Raw genomic sequence first — 21,108 nt, 5'->3', positions numbered from 1 at the left:
GAGAAACTGTTTGAGAGAAGTGAATCTGAGATGGCTGATCCGCACATGTTGTGTCACATGGTTTCAGAGTAATGATAACTAAGGCTCCGAATCGCAAAAACTAAATGGTTTAAAAGGCATCTTAGTTAGATAACCAAGACGCACACATTGGGAAGACCCAATAACGTCAGTCTTAGCTTTTTGGATTTGTGTTTATATTGAGGTCTGTAAGCAGAGTCAACATGTTGCTATGACTACGACAATGTCATAAAAGTAGGCAATATACTGCAGAGAGCCTTAGTTATTACAGGTATCAGTTCAGCTTTCCACACAGTATCCTGAGGCTAGCATCAGAGGGCCGGGGCACTGGGCTCGGCTGAGGACCAGCTGCACACTGTAGAGTGGTGTACAGAACCCGCTGTGGGGCTCCTAATGTTCAGGGGCAGTTATATAAGCTAAAGCCTGAGTGAGAAGGCAGAGAAGGTAAATAACTACCATTCTTTACTGTGAGCTTCAAGAAAGCAAATCAATAAGGCTTTTTCCAGCCGGGTGTTAGTTAGTACACCGTATGTGCATAAAGAAGATCAGACAAACTGTGTGTGTTTGTGCGGGTGCTATTTCAAGCTGTGAAGCCGGTGTTTGTGGTTTGCGGCAGGCGGCAGGTGCCTAAAGAGCTGCTACAGCAAGCCTACGTTCCTAAGCCAAGCCCTGGCCACACGGGGGCGCTGCATTGACTAGGGGTCAGTACACTGGCTGCTGCTGCATACTTACAAGGCTTTTATAGGGAACCACGCCCTGATAGGACAAAGACAAACACACAACTTGATAGGAGTCAGTCAACACACCAGATATATTAATATCAAATGCTCTGAGGGTGTTAAAAACAAAAGAAAGAAAGAATGAAAGAAAGAAAGTAAAGAAAGAATGAAAGAAAGACATTGGCTAAGAGCCAGCTGTAAGAGCTGTGAGAAGCTCTGTTTACCTGAGCGTGGACGAGTGCATCGTTGAAGAGGATGAACCAGTTGACAGAGAACCTTCCAGAGTTCTGTAGCGTCAGGGCCTTGTTACTGCTCTCACAGATCAGCCTCCGGTGGGGCTTACGCAGGGAATCCTGGAACAGGAACGCCAGGTCAAATGGGATAATAGGTTGGAAAGCTGGAGATATAGGGCTGAATAAAATATCTTATACCCATTTCACACTATGGAGCCAAACCGAACCAAGCTGTACTGTCCTGGCCTGGTTATAGTTGCTGGAACCATGCTTGAAAGGACAATGTGGGGAAAAAAGATCTGAGCGAGCACAGTACGGTTCGCATTGGCCCAATAGTGTGAATCTGGCACTGACTGCTGTGGTCAAACCAACTGACCAGGCCACTGACCGTCATCTTGCCAGGGAAGCTCTTCCAGAAGTGGCATGTGTACTCTGCCTCCTTCCTCTTCCTCTTCAGATGAAGAGCCAGGGCCTCAAACTTAGAGCAGCCGTCCTGCAGCTTCTGGTAGTCCACTGAGCTCTGGATGGAGAGAGAGAGAGAGACACACACAAGAAAGTGAGAGTATGTATGAAGGTCTGTGTGTGTGTGTGTGTGTGTGTGTGTGTGTGTGTGTGTGTGTGCGCGGGTGTACGTCCCGGTCCTAGTTCCTCCACGTACCACCTCGAAGCAGGTTCCCAGTTTGAGAAGCAGCCTGCCATACTCGTGAAGGTGTCTCATGGGCAGGTAGAAGAGCGCCACCAACAGGTCACTCAGAGGAATGTTCTCCTCACTGGACTCTGCCAGCCGCTGCAACAGCTCTGGACACTTCCCAAAGAAATCTCTGAGCAGAGGAACACAAGATGGTGGAGGGGATGGAGGGAGGAGAAGATTGAGGAGGAGAGTGTGGGAGAGGATGGAGGGGGAAGAGAGGAGAGATGGAAAAGGAAATAAAAAGAGATTTCCTGTTTTAATTCAATGTTCACTTGTCCAGTTAAAAGTATGAGAAGGGTAATTCAGTCGGTCTTGGTTGAAGCATTTATGAAGAATCACATTGGTTTGTAATTAAGCAATAAGGCCCAAGGAGGTGTGGTATATGGCCAATATACCATGGCTAAGGGATGTTCTTAGGCTCTACGTTAGGCTCTGGTTACCAATGTAATTAGAACAGTAAAACATTTTTGTCGTATACGTGGTATTTTTTGTCAACCAATCAGCATTCTGGCCTCAAACCACCCGGTTCATAATAAAAAATAATCTATCAAATGTAGGGCTATCATTAGAATGAATCCCTTGACTTTTCCCTTTCCAATTAAACCTGCATGAGCTTCCTGAGTCTCATTGTGTGCAGAATGAGTAGGCATCAAACAGCTGTCCTCTGACACAGGCTTAGGTCAACGTTAAGGATAATGAGCACACAGGCCTAGGTAAATTGTAAAGATAATGAACATATAATGAGCATGTAAACGGTAAGGATAATAAGCTAGGGCTGCTAGATGTCCTAGTGTGTGTGTGTGTGTGTGTGTGTGTGTGTGTATACACTCACAGCGAGGGCTTGGCCAGAGCCTGGAATCCCCCCATCACCAGGAAGTTACCCACAGAGCAGCAGTACCTGGCAGGGAGAGATGAGGGGGGGAAGGAACGGAAAGAGAGGAGGAGAGGTCATTATACACGCAGAACTGCATGTACACAACCTACTAAAACCCAAATAACAACCAACTAACAAAGAGAGGGCATTTCTCAGATCAGATGGTACAGAGGTTCTGTTTGTAAAGAAGTTAGTGCCAGATATTGTGTGTGTGTGTGTACACAACTGTACATACTCATTGTACGTGTCCAGGAAGATGCTGGCATGCTCCAGCATAACCAGGCTTTTAACCTCCCGGCGGCGGCGCAGGTTGGCGGTGAGGGAGGCGGAGTGCTGGCCAGTCAGGTGACACAGGCGACTATAACACCTCGCCAGGCTCTGTAGCAGCACTGTGGACGCGGGGCCTAGGGCTGTACTCAACGACTCTGAGGGGTAGACGGAGAACACACCCCACACACACCTATTAACAAACACTATGCGAAAGAAAACACACACATCCAAGAGATAATCGACCTGATACTTACTCTAAACGTACTCTATTCCAGCACATGGTTAACCAAAAGTTACAGGTCTGCACTCTGTGTAAGCTATTCTGATGCAGTAAAAAAATTACATTTAACAAAAAGTACGCTTTATGCCAGATCTTTTTGAATGCGAACCGATCACTTTTTTGCTTTTGATTGGACATGGTTACCATTATAATAAAACTCATCCTTCCCTCCCTCCCTCTCCCTCCCTAACCTCTGACCCATGGCCTCTGTCCAGTGGTGCTTTGGCGACAGCAGTAGTTCTCACCCAGGTCCAACAGGGGGCGTAGTATGTGGTTCTTCACAGAGCTCAGCTTGCAGTAGAACTTCCTCTCAGCAGCAGCCAGCTCGTGGAGGCTGGCGATGAAACCCATGACGTTACGGTCGGCGAGCGCCACGCAGCTCTGGCCCCCCGCAAACACACCGCTCACGTAGCCCAACTAAAACACAGATACACAAGGGGACACAAACACAAACACACACACACACAAAGGCACACACACACACACCCCCAACAGGCCAAATGTCAGTGGAAATCACGAAGCAGACGCTGACTACACTCAAATGGAACACAGCATGGGTCCAGTACAGTGTGTGCGTGGTCCACTACTCACGTTCATGCAGAAGGGGAGCAGCACGGGTTGCTGGGTGTAGCTGTACCCCCCTGTCTGGTCCTGGGGTGCGTCCTGCGCCCCCTCTCTGACCTGCTGTCCGCTATAGTAGAGGATGGGCTGGTAACAGTCCCCGTCGGCCAGGAAGAGGGTGTGCTGCACCCCCGCACCCACGTCCCATACACGGATCCCCTCAGACAGCTACAGGGTCACACCAGGGACAAACAGAGCAGATCAGATAACTGTACATACAGCCTTTTGTGTTGTGCTAGGATTCTACAACTCAGTGGCCTTGTGGTTAGAGTGTCCACCCTGAGATTGGAAGGTTGGGAGTTCGATCCCCGGCTGAGTCATACCAAAGACTGTAAAAATGGGACCCGATGAGTCTCTGCTTGGCAATCAGCATTAAGGAGATAGATTGGGGGTAAGGCCCTGCGATAGACTAGTGTCATGTCCAGGGGGTGTCCTTGTACATCAAGCTGCCTCATGCTACAGAAACAGGAGATAGGCTCCTATGAACAGTTCCAGCTCGCACACGCAGTCCTGCACAAATTCAATATTCATATTTATGTCCCATGATTTGCGATTACTATAAGCAGCTTAGGGTGCTTTTCCATTGAGACTTAGCCCCAGAACAGGGTGTCTCCTGGGATTTATGTTAATATAGGCTCTAGTGTTATTGTGTAATACTAAAGACTTGTGGCAAAGAACACCATTCAGTGGCTGGGCGCCGCTGCTAAATGAATAAAGGGGAAACACTGGGTTAGTGTGTGGTAAAGATGACTGTATGGGCACCATTTTCTTCAATAGAAAGAAACACTGTAGTACCTTGGCAAGGCGAGGGATAGTAGTAGGAGACTCCATGTGTCCTAGCTGGCCAGAGCTGTTACTACCCCAGGAGAAGACCTTGAACACACACAAATGTTCACACAGTTGGAAGGAATCACTCAGACTCAGATTCCCATGTAGAGTAAAGAGGATGGGGAGTGATATTCTAGTTCCTGACCTGGGACTGTGCAGTCAGGGCCAGGGAGTGATGTGCCCCAGCAGCCACAAGCACCACCTCCTTACTGCTCAGACATTTGATGCACAGTGGCTGCAGCCTGCAAGTCAGAGACAAAACACCTCTCAGTCAACAACCAGGGCCAAAGCATCTCAGAGTAGGAGTGCTGATCTAGGATCAGGTCCTCCCTGTCCATGTAATCTTATTCATTATGATCTCAAAGGCCAAACAGATCCTAGATCAGATTCAGTGCTCATACTCTGATGCTTTACTGGTCTACATAACTGTCAATTATCATGGTCCTCATCCCCAGCCCTCAGTGATTGGTGTAGAGTGGACACTGACCTGGGGAGGTTGTCCCCATGGCCTAGCTGGCCATCCTCGCCCCGCCCCCAGCTCCACACCTCAGTCTGCAGGGAGGGGAGCAGCTCCCCTGCTTCTGGGAGCCCTCCCACAGGGGTGAGGGGCACCGCTCGCACCCTGGGCCGGCTGGCTCTCCGCAGCAACCTGGGGGACACTACAGACGGAGACAGACAATGTTTTTAATTTTTTTTGTAGAATTTTACCCCCCCCCTTTTCTCCCCACTTTCGATCGTCTCATCGCTGCAACTCCCCAACTGGCTTGGGAGGCGAAGGTCGAGGCATGCGTCCTCCGAAACATGACCTGCCAAACCGCGCTTCTTAACACCCGCCCGCTTAACCCGGAAGCCAGCCGCACCAATGTGTCGGAGGAAACACTGTTCAACTGACGACCAAGGTCAGCCTGCAGGCGACCGGCCCGCCTCAAGGAGTCGCTAGAGCGCGATGAGCCAAGTAAAGCCCCCCCCCCCCCCGGCCAAACCCTCCTCTGACCGGACGACGCTGGGCCAATTGTGCGCCGCCCTATGCGACTCCCGATCATGGCCGGTTGGGATACAGCCTGGGAACAAACCCGATGCAGTGCCTTAGACCACTGCGCCACTCGGGAGGCCCGACAGATAGGTTTCTTAATTATACATTTTCTATGCTTCATCTCAAACCCTTTTCAGTTATGGGGTCAATTGCAGCTAATGTTATGGATTAATTCCTCTCTGTTCCACAGGTGAGTGTAAACAACCTTCGTCTAAAGAATTTCTCAGGATAACTGGTTTAGTCATGGAGCTATTTTAATCTACTCTGAAAACCAAAACATTTCTAAGAAGCCCCCACAATAACACAGAAACACAGCCCTCACAGCATCCTCCAGGTGATGAGTCATTGAGCCCCGCCAGAGCCAGGTCCTGTACCACAGTAAGCGTATGGGAGGGAGTGTTAATGAGGACAGACGGACCGAGACATCACTGAGCTGGCGTGGGTTGGTTGTTTCCACTGTGACATCCTGTCCCCCACGGAGAGCCGTATGTCCCCCACAAAGAGCCATCTGTCAGCCCAGAGGAGAGCCACCAAGAGGGGAGCGGTGAGCTGTCTGTCCCCTCCCTGGCTGCAGCAGGGAGCTAATAATAACCATTTGGTGGGTGTGTATATTTGTCCCAGGATATGTACAAATGTGTATTATTCTCATGTGTCAAATGTGTTTTTTTTGCATATCCCAACTCCCCCTGAGACACCCTCGGAGAGCTAGGGATAAATCCTACCGTTCAGCTGTCACCATACCAAAGTGACAATAGAAGATTCCTCCGCTACAGCAGGCATTACCACTGACTGGATCTCTCAAGAGATTATCACGTACATCTTGCCCTCTCCACCCCCCCCCCCCACCCCCTCACTCTCTCTTCCTCACACACATACATCTCACTCTCACTTTCTCAGTTCTTACTCTCCTTCCCTCACTATCTCACTGACTCTCGCTCCTTTCTCTCTTCTCCATCTTATTCTCTCACTCCTCTCTCCTTCCATCCCTCTCTCATTCCTTACTACAACCCTTCTGATTAAGTCCTCACATTAATATAGCCTCACATTCCTCTATGGCTAAGTGCTTTAATCTCAGAACAAAAACCACCCTTCACTGACTCCAACCCACATAACTTACACACATAAGATCCAAATAACACCACAATGAGACAACTGGTGAGCCTTCACAGCATTCTCAAACATACTGTATAGAACTGTAGTTTAGATGGAGGTTTGATATGTTCGCAGGCTGGATGAGCACACACACACACACACATACTTACACATCAGAGTATAGGAGGAAGATAAGGAGGATAAGAAGCGATGAGCAGAGGAGGAGGATAAGAGATGAACAGCGTATCTACCCTGAGAGAGGAGTCCAGGCAGAGAGAGACGTCGACTCAGGCCCTCGGCCTCCTCCTCACGGATATCCCCCGTGCTGCAGCTCTTCTTCCCCTGCATGGACTCCTCCAGACGCACCCGCTCCTCCGCAGGCCCCCCTGGAAACCCGCCTTGTACCCTACCGGGTACTCCTGCTACACCCCCAACCCCAGGGTAGTAGTAGTTAATCATTTTCTTCAGGGACAGAGCCTCGTAGGTGGAGACCACTCTCTCGCCCACGGCAGAGGCACAGGATGAGACCAGGCTGTTGAGGGCAGAGCTGGTGGTCGTCACCGGTATGACACCGGGGATGAGGTTAGAGGTCAGGAGGTCAAGGCTATCTGCTGGGGGCTGAAACAAACACAGGGTGCATTAGGCACCACACAAAAGAAAACTGACAGAAACAGGGAGACTTCGTGGACCTATAACAAAAGCACATTTTAGTTTTCCTAAGACAAATTGTTTTACCTTTGCGTGCCTTAATGAACATGACCCAGGAAACACAGTGTGACAGCTCATTGTCACTTTTCAAACACCTCAAACTCACAAAGTCAGTTTGTCACCCACCAAGTGTGCAAAAATGGGTAGCTTTATGCTTAAAGCATCAAATCATCACTACTAACCTGAAAACTTGCTCCTGCTATGGTCATCTTGGCAGTCTCCTCAGCCAAAGAGGTGTCAGACAGTTTCTTCAGATATTCTTTCACTGCCTGATCATCAGGGTAGGGGGAGTTCTGAGACCCTGCACCCCCCACACATCCAACAGTTAGACCAGAGTCTGTCCCAGCAACAGAGATGTCACAGTCTGTGGTGGTTAAGACTTCCCCATTTTGTGCCACTGTCCTCCCCCTCTCATAGTCTGTATGTTCTGTTATGGAGGGATGGGGACCAGGTGCTGAGGCCGAGACAGTGGTATGAGAGGAGAGGAGGGGCTCTGAAGGGGAGCTCTGGAGCCCTGGTGGAGGGGACCCTTCAGGCCCCAGCCTGGCCTCTCCCTCAGCCAGCAGCTCCACCCCTAGGGGGCAGTAATGACTATCTGAGATAATGACGTGGTCCTCCTTGTCCGTCATGGTGTAGAGTAGCTGGTTGCACTGGCCACACTTGTCTGGCAGGGGCCGCCGGGCCTCCTGAGGGGGTAGGCAACGCACCAAGGCCAGGCTGTGGAAGGCCCCACAGGCCACCTGGAGGACGTGTCTGCCCGCCAGGTGCTCCACCTTCTGGGGCTTCCACACGGGGAATATGGTGGTGACCAGGCCCAGCTGGCAGCCGCTGCCCCAGGCCCACACCTCGTGCTGGGCAGAGAGAGCAAGGGAGTGCTGCTCCCCGCAGGCCAGATCCAGGACCCGGATGGTCTGAGGGGTGCTAGTGTCGGGGTCCAGGACAGCCACTGGAGTAGGGTTGGGGACTACGGCGAGGCTGGACAGGCCACACTGGCCGGAGGAGTTCTCCCCCCACATGTGGACCCCGCCATCCTCAGTCACCGCCCCGCTGTGGAAGCTGCCTGCTGCCACGACGACCACGCGCTGGCCGCTGAGAGCGCTCTCTAGGATGGGCTTCAGGGGGCCCACATCCGACACCTGGCTCTGTTTCCATGGCAACTCACCGAGGCTGTACACCTGCCCGCCTAAATACATCACAACACAACATTCAAGTCATTAGACAAGAGGATCTATTAGAAATTATTTCCAGTAATATGTGTACGTCAGTATACAAACCCAATGCTAAATAAATACATATTTGAATTATAGATTAAAGCAGGCTAATCATACATTTTAGAGTGTTGCCATCATATCAAAGGCTGTCCATTGACTCTCACCCTCCACCAGTAGAACCCCATGGCGTGTCCCCAGGGCAGCCTGCAGCACAGGCCTGGACAGGAGCACTCTCTCTGGGGTAACACTATAGGAGTAGCCCTTCCAGGTGTGGAGCAAACCTCGCTCCCCTGAACTGTCCTCCTCACCAGAGCTGGAGAACACACACAGACGTAGACAGACAGTCAGACAGACAAGTCATGTCTCAAGGATTCTGAACAACCGCACTGATAGAGGAGACATTGTTTTTGAACTACCAAGACAAAACATGCCCTGGAACAGAAGTTACAGTAGCTAACTAAAGAAACAATAAGAGCTTTGTGAGGGCACAGACTTACATGATGAATATTATGAGTTGATGAGTTGTCATATGATGATCACATAACATTTATTGACAACACCCTACCAAGGGGCTACATACCTTTTCCTCTGGGACTCCATCACTGAGATTTGTCCATGGCAATGCTGATGCATAGACTGGTGAAATTCAACTTGAAAAACTCAAAATCCGTTTCTAAATTCAGCCCTGTATTGAATACAGTAAACAACATTGGACACAACAAGACAGCTTACAAAAATGACTAGCTAATGGTAACACTGCCTCACTGAATTACATACAGCCCCTACTGGTAGCTAGGTGGCTTCAAAATAACCAGCACGAGTGACAGTAAGCGAGAGCTTGTGTTGTTGTTGTTCACAGGAGAGAGATGTTCTTTTCACTATTTACATGGCTAACTGTCAATGATGTGGGAGTGACGTAACCTAGCTAACACTGACACCACCCCCTCCCCCATATTTGAGTAGCCAGCTAGCTAGCTATTTATTTGATGAAATACTATTTTCAGTCCATTAGCTAGTTAGTTAATTAATTAGTTTGCTTGAAATGACGCAACTAGTTAGGAGGATTAATTCATGCCATAATTACTAGATGCCTACACCAAAGCCTTTGACAGTCTCAGTACTGTATTGACTTCGTTATAGTCTCCGTATAACTAACAATAGCTAGCAACTCAGAGCTGACATGTATCCTTCCACTTGCTCGTTGTACTGTAGCTACTAACCATATATTATGTACAATCTGAGATACAATTGTTTCTCACTTACCGGTCCCCTGACCATGTCCATTTCTTCATAAACCTATGAACTGTGAAATGTACAGCAACTAAATCATGCGAGGGATTAGCCGGCTAGCTAACTGTCATCATTTTCATATTCGCTTTGTCGTTGTGACCACTAGTTGAACGGAAGCCGAGAGGGCTCAATGCGTGCGTATTCTCGTAACTTTTTTTATATATTTTTTTATAACATCGATTCTGTCAAGTAGCTTAGCATTGATAGCTATCAATTTTGAAATACACCAAATATGGAATTCTGATGTTTTACACTGTGATTTTCTATTTGATGAATGTGTGTCAATGCTCAATGCCAAGGTGAAAAACGGGTGCAGGTACAAGGTGCAGGTAGATGATAAATCATTGTCGTGAAAGTTTTGGAAAAATGGAATTGGTAATCATATTTCAAGACTGTTATCAGTAATAGATCTCTAAATACAAAATCTGGAGTGAATCTGACAAATGGTTCATGAGGAGAAGCTGATTGCAGATGATTTGGAGCATTAGCCTTACATATGCAAATAATTAGTTGTTAATAGTTTCCTTGTTTTTTCAGATATCAAAACCAAATTCAGTATGGTTCATTTTAGGGACGTCCATGATAGCGATGACAAATTTCAAGTTGATAGGCCACTGTGGAGTGGATTTACAGTGGTTTAAATGGACACATAAAATCAGATTTGTGATTTGTCAATAACTAATTTGATTTGTCATTTGGTCCTATGGTTCATGAGAATACGTTTTTCAAAGGTTTAAAAAAATATATATATATATATTGCACATTTTAGCATAGATGCAAAAATCTGTTATAGTGTGGCTAAAATGTGTTAAAGTGTCGTCATCTTTGAATGCATCAATGTTATTTTCTCAAACTCTTTAGGGACTATTGTGATGAGTCCAAATACCAAATTTGGAGTGAATCTGACTTTTAGTTCATGAGAATATTTTTTTATGATTATTTAAAGTATTATCAAAACTCATCATGGTAATGTCTGTGATGACCCAACAATGTTTCAAGTTGATAGGCCATTGTGAAGTGGATTTACAAATATTTATTTTAAATGGACATGTAAAATCTGATTTCCTGATTTATCAATAACTCAGCCATCTCTTAACCAACCAAGCGTTTCTCAAACTAAGTTAAGCGATGTACCATGGGCCTACATATCAAAGTTGGTGTTCTTTGGACTTATGGTTCATGAGAATACGTTTTTCAGGTTTTCCAAAATGTCCAAGATGGAGGAATATCTATCCGGATGGACCTTATGGGTCCTTAAGGCAAATTTGTTCAGCATGAGGAAAGACACCTACATACAAAGTCTCTAGGTCAAACAGGTCGGCGAATATAAGGGTTTAAGTAAGACTACTTATAACAGCGCCATCTATAGGCCAATCAGTGCCATTATTTTTGACCAAGTTACTTGTGGCCTCTAGTTTCTTTGTGCCAAATTAGGAAAAAAAGATACCAATCTATGCTTGAGTTATTGGAATAAAGGTGATCAAAAGCGTGGCTCACTTCTGCCCCCAGGAGCCCACAGTACACACACACATTAGTGGCTCCCTGAACACAATGCTCAAGCTCCAATCTTTCAAAACACACCAGCAGCCCCGGCTCTCTCCTCCACTGAGAGCTCATTGGGCAGTGCCTCCTATCTGATACCACTGATTGGCTATTGAATGTTGTCTCACAGGCAGCAGAGGAACTGGCAGCAGGAGGAGACAGGGAGAAAGGAGGGAGAGAGAGGGAGTATACGGTGCAATATCGTGAGAGGGAGAGAGCAAAACAGAGAGAGTAATAGAGGAGACAAGAGCAGCTTCAGGCAAAAGGATAAAGGAGGAGGAAGGAAAAATAGGAAAATCCTTTCTGTGCTGCTGAAGCTGTTTACATCCTAGGTTGCTGAAGACAAGGAGGGGCTGTGACTGAGATGAGAGTGCTGCTGTAGCTGGGTCCAGTTCTAAGGATGCCAAGGTAGAAGTGAGGTTCTACAGCGGTTCCACAGCAGTTCCACAGCACAACCAGGCAGGAACCAACACTGGGATGCAGAACCTACGACATGCAGCCACGGAGGCTTTCCATCGCCTGGGTGAGTATCAGTCAAACCTACCCTCCCTAGAAACAGTACCACACTGGCTCCAGACGGGTTAGGGGACAGAGCAGTGCTTACTCAAGCTTCCTCATACCCACAAACAGTATTTACAGAGTTCTCTTTGGTATTTACCTGCTATGCTTATTGTGTTCCATCTGTTTACTGTACCAGATTCCAAGATACACTGCATGGGGAATGTATGTTACCTAGGGAACACAATACCTAACTTGTTGGCATGACAACTATCCTTACACACACTACAGGTAATGACAGGCGGCAGCTCGTTAACAGGGTCAGGTGTTGTAGCGTGGTATGTTGTCGTGTTCCAGGGATGAGGGCACACCTAGGGACTGCACTGTTACAAGCTTCAGTAGCTTGGCATGGACTGACAAGTTATACTGCTGATCTGCAGATGCAGCTAGGCAACCCATGGCTTATTGAATAAAGCATAAAAATGCTGATGAGCAGAGGGGCTGTTTTGCTCCCTAAGTGGGAGAGACACGTGAGGGGTGATGTGAGCAGGAGGGGAGAGAGGAGAGGAGGGGAGAGAGGAGAGGAGGGGAGAGAGGAGAGGAGGGGAAGAGAGGGGAGGCAGCCCCAGCGGGAGCAGAGGGGTGTTTTGCTCGCTAAGTGGGAGAGGAAAGGGGTGAGGAGAGAGGAGAAGGATGAGGTAAGAAGCAGAAGAGGTGTTTTTCTCGCTGAGTGGGAGAGAAGATGGGAGAGGAGTCTAGGTGAAGAGAGAGGAGGGGAGGCAGACCCGACCAGTAACCCACATCTCCCCCAGGGTGGGTGCAGGTTGTGAGGGGGAGGGAAGGTAGACAGCTGAGGCATCAAGGTGCAGGTGGTTCCAGTCCCTAGGGGGGAAGGTTGGTTGTCGGGGGGGGAGGGGGTACTGGGTAGTTATAGTGCTGTTATACAGTCAGGGTAGTTCTAATGTTATAGAGCTGGGGTAGCAGGATGCAAGTGGTTCTGTAGGCGGAGATGAATAATGCATCACTCTCACAGCTGCAGTGTAAACAAAATAAAGTAAGTGCTCTGTAGTCCGTTAAAAGACTCAGGGCAAATCTCTTAGGGTCACTGCCAATTCAAATGCAATGGCACGTCCACCAACCAGTTTCCGCCACATTGGTTGTGTGTTGTTTGAATCAGGAAGTGTGCTAAGTGATTTTGTTATCGTACACAGACAGGACAGCTGATATTCCTCCTCACTCTCTTGTCCTGTCAGTTTGATCAAGGAAATTGTTGTTTTCTCTAATCTGAAGAGACTCGGATGTGCTTTGAACATTTCTGTCAGAGAGAGAGATCTCGTATCAGGATGATGTACTGCTCAGCTGCTTGGCATAACTCACAGGATATCCAAACGAGCGCCTATCTCTACACTATTCAGAGAGGCTGATAGTATGTCAGTACACTAGGCTGATAGTACACTGCTTCTACACATGATTGCATGTTTACTCATGTCATGAATCATGACTTGTTTGCACCATTTTCCATGTATCTCACACAACACAGTGTGATAGTATGCCAGAGGTAAGATTATAGAGGACAGTGCCAAGGCCAAAGCACCAGTGTAGGCTAACCTATAGGACTGGCTAAGACTGGCTATGAGGGGGACACACCACAGAGCATTCCAATTCCAATAGAGCTCAGAGGAAATAGTAGAAGAGCATCAATGACACACCCCCAAAAATGCCTTAACCTCAATTCATTGAGGAGTGGGTACTTGAAGAATCCAATCTGTGTGTATGTGTGCTTTTTCCGCTTCGCTCTCTCTCTCTGACACCTCTCATCCCCTCCTCAATACCCCCACTTCCCCCTGGGTGACTTGGAAAATAGACAACGTTGCACTTTTTTTGACACCCCTCAAGCTGTACCTGTATGGTGTCAATCTGTGTGATGTCTATCTGTGTGTGACTGTCTGGTAGACCTGGCTGGAAGACTGCAGCGGCCGGTCCGGTGCACATATACATATGGAGGCGGCAGGTAGCTTAGTGGTTAAGAGCGTTGTGCCAGTAACCGAAAGGTCGCTGGTTCTAATCCCTGAGCCGACTAGGTGAAAAATCTGTCGATGTGCCCTTGAGCAAGGCACTTAACCCTAATTGCTCCTGTAAGTCGCTCTGGATAAGAGCGTCTGCAAAAAAAAAAAAATATATATATATATATATATATACCTGTCTGGCTCTGAGGCCCCTCAGGCTGCTCCCAGTGGGTAGTGGATTAACAAGCTGCCTGGAGGCTGCCTGCCTGCCTGTCATAACTGTCCACCTCCAACAGCTACGGCCCACTCTGCTCTGTTCTGCCTCACGAATACTGATGAGGGCTATCTGTATGTACGGGTCTGTATGAGGGATATTGATGGAGGGAGGAGGCTAGGTGGTGAATGGTGGGCTCAGCTCGGAGTGTGATGGAGCATGAGTGACTGTCTCTCTGTGCCTCCATCTCACCTCCGTAAATAACCCTGACTGCAGTGGCTTGCTGTACCAAGGCAGAGCTAGTGGCTATGACATAATATCCTAACCTAGAAGTGGTGAGAGGGTTAGACATACCAGTCCACACACAGCCTCTCCATAGGTCCCTAACATAGAAATAGTCCAATGCCATAGAAATAGAATCCCTAGAATGGACATAGAACCTCAAACCATGGCATCATTGACTTGAATGGGGATATCCGTTCTAGGGATTCTATTTCTATGGTACCTACATTACCTCACCTCAGTCCAATACCCTTCAGTCAGAGTCATACCAGAACATCCCTACCCCAGGATGTCTCCTACTATACTGCACAGATCATGACCTCAATTTCCTGGTTGGCATTCCTAGTTCCTACCCAATCTAATTATAACTTGACTTTGTCGATGGCTGCACATGCTGAGCCAAGAGGAGTTTTAGTTAGTTGGAAAAGGGAATGTGCCAGCTGTACTATATTCTTCCAAGACAAATATATTTAGACTGGAACATATTTTTATGGGTTTCATTATCCAATGTGTCCATTTATAGATGTGGCTTCTATATGAACAACAACATACATTTCATCCTCAATAATTGCCCATATCAAATTGATATTATCAATTATTGACAAACAATTATAGTTTTATATTACAGTATTTTGTTCTGTTTAAATACTATATGTGTTGCAATGCAGGGAATAAGGCTTTCTGTAAACCCTATTGTTATTAAAGTCAAGCAGCCCTAAAGGTAATGTCTTGTCTGGATGGGTACAGCGATGCCTTCCCATTTAGAAGATAAGGAGAAGTCATGTTCCTACAAACTTTGACTGTCACTTATGAGAAAGAGCTACCGACCGAGTTCTCTCTCTCTGTCTCTGTATCTGTTTCTTTCTGTCTCTCTCCCCATCTCTCTGTCTCTCTCCAAGCCTCTCTGTCTCTCTCTCTCTCTCTCTCTCTCTCTCTCTCTCTCTCTCTCTCTCTCTCTCTCTCTCTCTCTCTCTCTCTCTCTCTCTCTCTCTCTCTCTCTCTCTCTCTCTCTCTCTCTCTCTCTCTCTCTCTCTCTCTCTCTCTCTCTCTCTCTCTCTCTCTCTCTCTCTCTCTCTCTCTCTTCTCTCTCTCTCTCTCTCTGTCTCTGTATCTGTTTCTTTCTGTCTCTCTCCCCATCTCTCTGTCTCTCTCCAAGCCTCTCTGTGTCTCTCTCTCTCTCTCTCTCTCTCTCTCTCTCTCTCTCTCTCTCTCTCTCTCTCTCTCTCTCTCCCTCTCTCTCTCTTCTCTCTCTCGCTCTCTCTCTCTCTCGCTCTCTCTCTCTCTCTCTCTCTTTCTCTCTCTCTCTCTCTCTCTCTCTCTCTCTCTCTCTCTCTCTCTCTCTCTCTCTCTCTCTCTCTCTCTCTCTCTCTCTCTCTCTCTCTCTCTCACACACACACTCCCCAACTTATATCATCATCATCACACACACATTTTCATCTCTTCCTCCTGTCACTCATCCTCTTCCTCTCCCTCCTCTTCCTCTCCTTCCTTCCCTGCTCCACTCCTCTCTCATTTGACATCTCTGCTCCACTTTTTACATTCCATTAGAATCTCCCAGCTACAGAATTTTGCATACTTGTAACACAGGATCTTAAAGTTAATGGTTTGGTCCAAATGTTGTTTCCAAGTGTTCTATCAAAGTTTTCTAACCAAGTGTTCCAACCATGTGTTCTATCCAGGTGTTCTATCCAAGTGTTCTAACCAGTATTCTATCCAAGTGTTCTTAACAAGTGTTCACACTTTCTGTCTTTTGTTCCTGGCAGGTCTGAAGCAAAGACACCTGGGATATGAGGAGGTAAGATACCCTATGTTATTGTCTGTGACTGAACCACTTACGATTATTGTCTGTGACTGAACCACTTACGAGAGTGTCTTTTTAAGGTTCAGACTCGGCTATGTATCACAAGACTTTGAGACAATTAGACATACTTTTTTGTTCCCTCTCTCTGTTTCTTTCTGGTGTCCTCCATCCCTCCTGGGGAGAGAGAAGATTAACAGAATAGCCAACACTGCCACCTGCTGAGAAGAGTGGGAGAGAGAGAGGGAGGGATGGAGAGAGAGAAAGAGAGAGAGAACTACCAGGTGTGAAACAGGAAAGGGACTCAGGGGGTATGCTAATTTGGTTTAGAGCAGACCTAACTCACTCTATTAAATTAATCAAGACAGGAACATTTTTAATGAAGACAGCTTCTCCATCCTGGAGGGGGGAAATCAATCATTTCCAGACCCAGGGACATGTACTAGTCTGTGGCGACCTAAATGCTAGAACTGGACACCCTCAGCACACAGGGGGACAAACACCTACCTGGAGGTGACAGCATTCCCACCCCCAAATGCCCCCCTAGGCACAACTACGACAACATAACCAACAAAAACGGGTCACAACTCCTGCAGCTCTGTCGCACGCTGGGTATGTACATAGTCAATGGTAGGCTTCGAGGGGACTCCTATGGTAGGTACACCTATAGCTCATCTCTTGGCAGTAGTACTGTAGACTACTTTATCACTGACCTCAACCCAGAGTCTCTCAGAGCGTTCACAGTCAGCCCACTGACACCCCTATCAGACCACAGCAAAATCTCAGTCTACTTGAACAGAGCAATACTCAATCATGAGGCATCAAAGCCAAAGGAACTGAATAATATTAAGAAATGCTATAGATGGAAGGAAAGTAGTGTCAAAACCTACCAAAAAACAATTAGGCAACAACAAATTCAATCCCTTTTAGACAACTTCCTGGACAAAACGTTCCACTGTAATAGTGAAGGTGTAAACTTGGCAGTAGAAAACCTAAACAGTATATTTGACCTCTCAGCTTCCCTATCAAATCTAAAAATCTCTAACAGAAAACCGAAGAAAAGTAACAACAATGACAAATGGTTTGATGAAGAATGCAAAAACTTAAGAAAGAAATTGAGAAACCTATCCAACCAAAAACATAGAGACCCAGAAAACCTGAGCCTACGCCTTCACTATGGTGAATAGCTTAGGGGGTAAGAGCGTTGTGCCAGTAACCGAAAGGTCGCTGGTTCTAATCCCCGAGCCGACTAGGTGAAAAATCTGTCGATGTGCCCTTAAGCAAGGCACTTAACCCTAATTGCTCCTGTAAGTCGCTCTGGATAAGAGCGTCTGCTAAATGACTAAAATGTAAAAAAAATGTAAATGTGAATCACTAAAACAATACAGAAATACACTACGGAAAAAGAAGTAACAGCATGTCAGAAATCAGCTCAATGTAATTGAAGAATCCATAGACTCTAACCACTTCTGGGAAAATTGGAAAAAACTAAACAAACAACAACACGAAGAGCTATCTACTCCTGAGTGGTGCAGTGGTCTAAGGCACTGCATCGCAGTGCTAACTGTGCCACTAGAGATCCTGGTTCGAATCCAGGCTCTGTCGCAGCCGGCCGCGACCGGGAGACTCATGGGCGGCGCACAATTGGTCCAGGGTAGGGGAGGGAATGGCCGGCAGGGATGTAGCTCAGTTGATAGAGCATGGCGTTTGCAACGCCAGGGTTGTGGGTTCGATTCCCACGGGGGGCCAATAAAATAAAAAAAATTCACTAACTGTAAGTCGCTCTGGATAAGAGTGTCTGCTAAATGACTAAAATGTAAATGTATCTATCCAAAATGGAGATGAATGGGTAAACCACTTCTCCAATCTTTTTGGCCCTATAACAAATAACAAACAGCAAAAAAATATACATGATCAAATGCAAATCTTAGAAACAACTATTAAAGACTACCAGAACCCACTGGAAATACATTGAATGAACTACAGGACAAAATACAAACCCTCCAACCCAATAAGGCCTGTGGTGTTGATGGTATCCTCAATTAAATGATAAAATATACAGACCACAAATTCCAATTGGCTATACTTAAACTCTTTAACATCATCCTTAGCTCTGGCATCTTCCCCAATATTTGGAACCAAGGACTGATCACCCCAATCCACAAAAGTGGAGACAAATTTGACCCCAATAACTACCGTGGGATATGTACTGAGCAAATGTCAAATTGGCTTTTTACAAAATTACCATAAGACAGACCACGTATTCACCCTGCACACCCTAATTGACAAACAAACAAAACAAAACAAAGGTAAAGTCTTCTCATGCTTTGTTTATTTCAAAAAAGCTTTTGACTCAATTTGGCATGAGGGTCTGCTATACAAATTGATGGAAAGTGGGGTTGGGGAAAAACATACAACATTATCAAATCCATGTACACAAACAACAAGTGTGCGGTTAAAATTGGCAAAAAACACACACATTTCTTTCCACAGGGCCATGGGGTGAGACAGGGATGCAGTTTAAGCCCCACCCTCTTCAACATGTATATCAACGAATTTGCGAGGGCACTAGAACAGTCTGCGGCACCCGGCCTCACCCTACTAGAATCTGAAGTCAAATATCTAATGTTTGCTGATGATCTGGTGCTTCTGTCAGCAACCAAGGAGGGCCTACAGCAGCACCTAGATTTTCTGCACAGATTCTGTCAGACCTGGGCCCTGACAGTAAATCTCAGTAAGACAAAAATAATGGTGTTCCAAAAACGGTCCAGTTGCCAGGACCACAAATACAAATTCCATCTAGATCCCATTGCCCTAGAGCATACAAAAAACGATACATACCTCGGCCTAAACATCAGCGCCACAGGTAACTTCCACAAAGCTGTGAACGATCTGAGAGACAAGGCAAGAAGGGCCTTGTATGCCATCAAAAGGAACATAAAATTTGACATACCAATTAGGATCTGGCTAAAAATACTTGAATCCGTTATAGAACCCATTGCCCTTTATGGTTGTGAGGTCTGGGGTCCAAATAATGCATGCAGAGCAGAATTAGGCCGATGCCTACTAATTATCAAAATCCAGAAAAGAGCCGTTAAATTCTATAACCACTTAAAAGGAAGCGATTCCCAAACCTTCCATAACAAAGCCATCACCTACAGAGAGATGAACTTGGAGAAGAGTCCCCTAAGCAAGCTGGTCCTGGGGCTCTGTTCACAAACACAAACAGACCCCACAGAGCCCCAGGACAGCAACACAATTAGACCCAACCAAATCATGAGAAAACAAAAAGAGAATTACTTGACACATTGGAAAGAATTTACAAAAAAACTGACAAACTAGAATGCTATTTGGCCCTAAACAGACCACTGTGACTGACCCAAACTTAAGGAAAGCTTTGACTATGTACAGACTCAGTAAGCATTGCTATTGAGAAAGGCCACCGTAGGCAGACCTCGCTCTCAAGAGAAGACAGGCTATGTGCACACTGCCCACAAAATGAGCTGAGCTGAGCTGCACCTCCTAACCTCCTGCCAAATGTATGACCATATTAGAGACACATATTTCCCTCAGATTACACAGATCCACAAAGAATTCGAAAACAAATCCAATTTTGAAAAACTCCCTTATCTACTGGGTGAAATACCACATTGTGCCATCACAGCTGCAAGATTTGTGACCTGTTGCCACAAGAAAAGGGCAACCAGTGAAGAACAATTACCATTGTAAATACAACCCACATTTATGTTTATTTATTTTCCCATTTGTACTTTAACTATTTGCACATTGTTACAACACTGTATATATACATAATATGACATTTTAAATGTCTTTATTCTTTTGGAACTTCTGAGTGTAATGTTTACTGTTAATATTTATTGTTTATTTCACTTTTGTTTACAATCTACTTCACTTCACGTCAGCTAAATGGCATATTATTATTATTATTACTTGCTTTGGCAATGTTAACATACGTTTCCCATGCCAACAAAGCCCTGAAATTAAATTAAATTGAATTGAATTGAGAGGGAGAGAGAGAGAGAGAGAGAGAGAGAGCGAGAGAGAGAGAGAGAGAGAGAGAGAGAGAGAGAGAGAGAGAGAGAGAGAGAGAGAGAGAGGGAGGAAGAGAGGGAGGAAGAGAGGGAGAGAGAGGCTGTAGAAACACATACACACACACTCCACCACCACCATTCAGCATTGCTCCCACTGTCACGTTGAAGTTGGAGAGGCATTTCATTTCAAGGGCCATTAAGTCCTGTCTCGTACTCATTGTGTAAAGAGCACCGTGAGATTCTACATTATACGTCTCAGTAAAGAAAGAGACAAAAATAGCCTTGCCTCCCCTCTGAGCTCTACATCATACTCTGCCCTGCCCTCTACTAATACAACTGTAATTACACTCTTTATGGAGCTAATTTCCATTTGCTGCTGCCTGGCGTGGACCACTCAGCACTCACAAAAAGCATCATTATGTGGTGTCACTAACTGCCCTGTGTCCTCCAAAACCTGCACATAAATGTTATATATGCAGTTAAGAAAATGTTTGAGGGAAAAAGCCTGTTTTATGAAAATAGGGAAAGTGAACCACAGAGAGTAAAAGCTGTTAGTGGTTCAGATTGGCAGGTTATGGCGGCTCTGTGGGAGACTGTTTTCACCCGCTGGTCTCTCCTCTCACACGCAATCCTCCTCCGTCCTCACACCTCGCCCTCATACAGGCTGGGATGGATCTGGGGCTAGCTTGTGTTTGGCCTCAAACTTTGTTTTCCCCTTTCTGTACGAGTCGGCACGTCAAGACTATCTGGAGGGGTGGATGAGCAATGAGCGATGGCGGTTGAGAGATAATTGAGGAATTCTATCAATCAATCACTGTATTATATTCGGAATGCCCCATGCACATATT

At 46.4% G+C, this 21,108-nt stretch overlaps 2 protein-coding genes across 14 annotated transcripts in view; one reads left to right on the top strand and one right to left on the bottom strand.

Annotated features, from left to right (window-relative positions):
- als2b (alsin Rho guanine nucleotide exchange factor ALS2 b) overlaps positions 1-9,948 on the bottom strand; it is a 17,936-nt gene extending 7,988 nt beyond the window's left edge. For 2 of the 13 annotated variants that reach the window (XM_084155423.1, XM_084155418.1), the window contains exons 1-16: positions 9,842-9,948; positions 9,159-9,263; positions 8,743-8,891; positions 7,550-8,550; positions 6,911-7,277; positions 5,022-5,193; positions 4,680-4,776; positions 4,502-4,579; positions 3,677-3,874; positions 3,277-3,502; positions 2,771-2,960; positions 2,494-2,559; positions 1,629-1,791; positions 1,359-1,490; positions 962-1,090; positions 751-774 (exon numbers count right to left, since the gene is read on the bottom strand). In XM_084155423.1, coding sequence (XP_084011549.1) covers positions 751-774; positions 962-1,090; positions 1,359-1,490; positions 1,629-1,791; positions 2,494-2,559; positions 2,771-2,960; positions 3,277-3,502; positions 3,677-3,874; positions 4,502-4,579; positions 4,680-4,776; positions 5,022-5,193; positions 6,911-7,277; positions 7,550-8,550; positions 8,743-8,891; positions 9,159-9,211 — 3,045 coding nt within the window. In that variant the 5' untranslated portion in view covers positions 9,212-9,263; positions 9,842-9,948. Of the gene's footprint in view, positions 1-750; positions 775-961; positions 1,091-1,346; positions 1,491-1,628; positions 1,792-2,493; positions 2,560-2,770; positions 2,961-3,276; positions 3,503-3,676; positions 3,875-4,501; positions 4,580-4,679; positions 4,777-5,021; positions 5,194-6,910; positions 7,278-7,549; positions 8,551-8,742; positions 8,892-9,158; positions 9,418-9,841 lie in introns of those variants that run through there. The other 11 variants (XM_084155414.1, XM_084155421.1, XM_084155415.1 and 8 more) reach the window with 7 other exon arrangements.
- A 1,615-nt stretch (positions 9,949-11,563) lies between these two features.
- The window catches only part of cdk15 (cyclin-dependent kinase 15), a 31,816-nt gene continuing 22,271 nt past the window's right edge, over positions 11,564-21,108 (top strand). The window contains exons 1-2 of the mRNA XM_084155450.1: positions 11,564-11,933; positions 16,174-16,205. Coding sequence (XP_084011576.1) covers positions 11,888-11,933; positions 16,174-16,205 — 78 coding nt within the window. The 5' untranslated portion in view covers positions 11,564-11,887. The remainder of the gene's footprint in view (positions 11,934-16,173; positions 16,206-21,108) is intronic.

The sequence above is a fragment of the Coregonus lavaretus genome (genome assembly GCF_964263955.1).
Source record: "Coregonus lavaretus genome assembly, chromosome: 38".
Lineage (NCBI taxonomy): Eukaryota > Metazoa > Chordata > Actinopteri > Salmoniformes > Salmonidae > Coregonus > Coregonus lavaretus.
The sequence above is the reverse complement of the archived record's forward strand: the minus strand, read 5'-3'. Positions and strand labels throughout refer to the sequence as shown.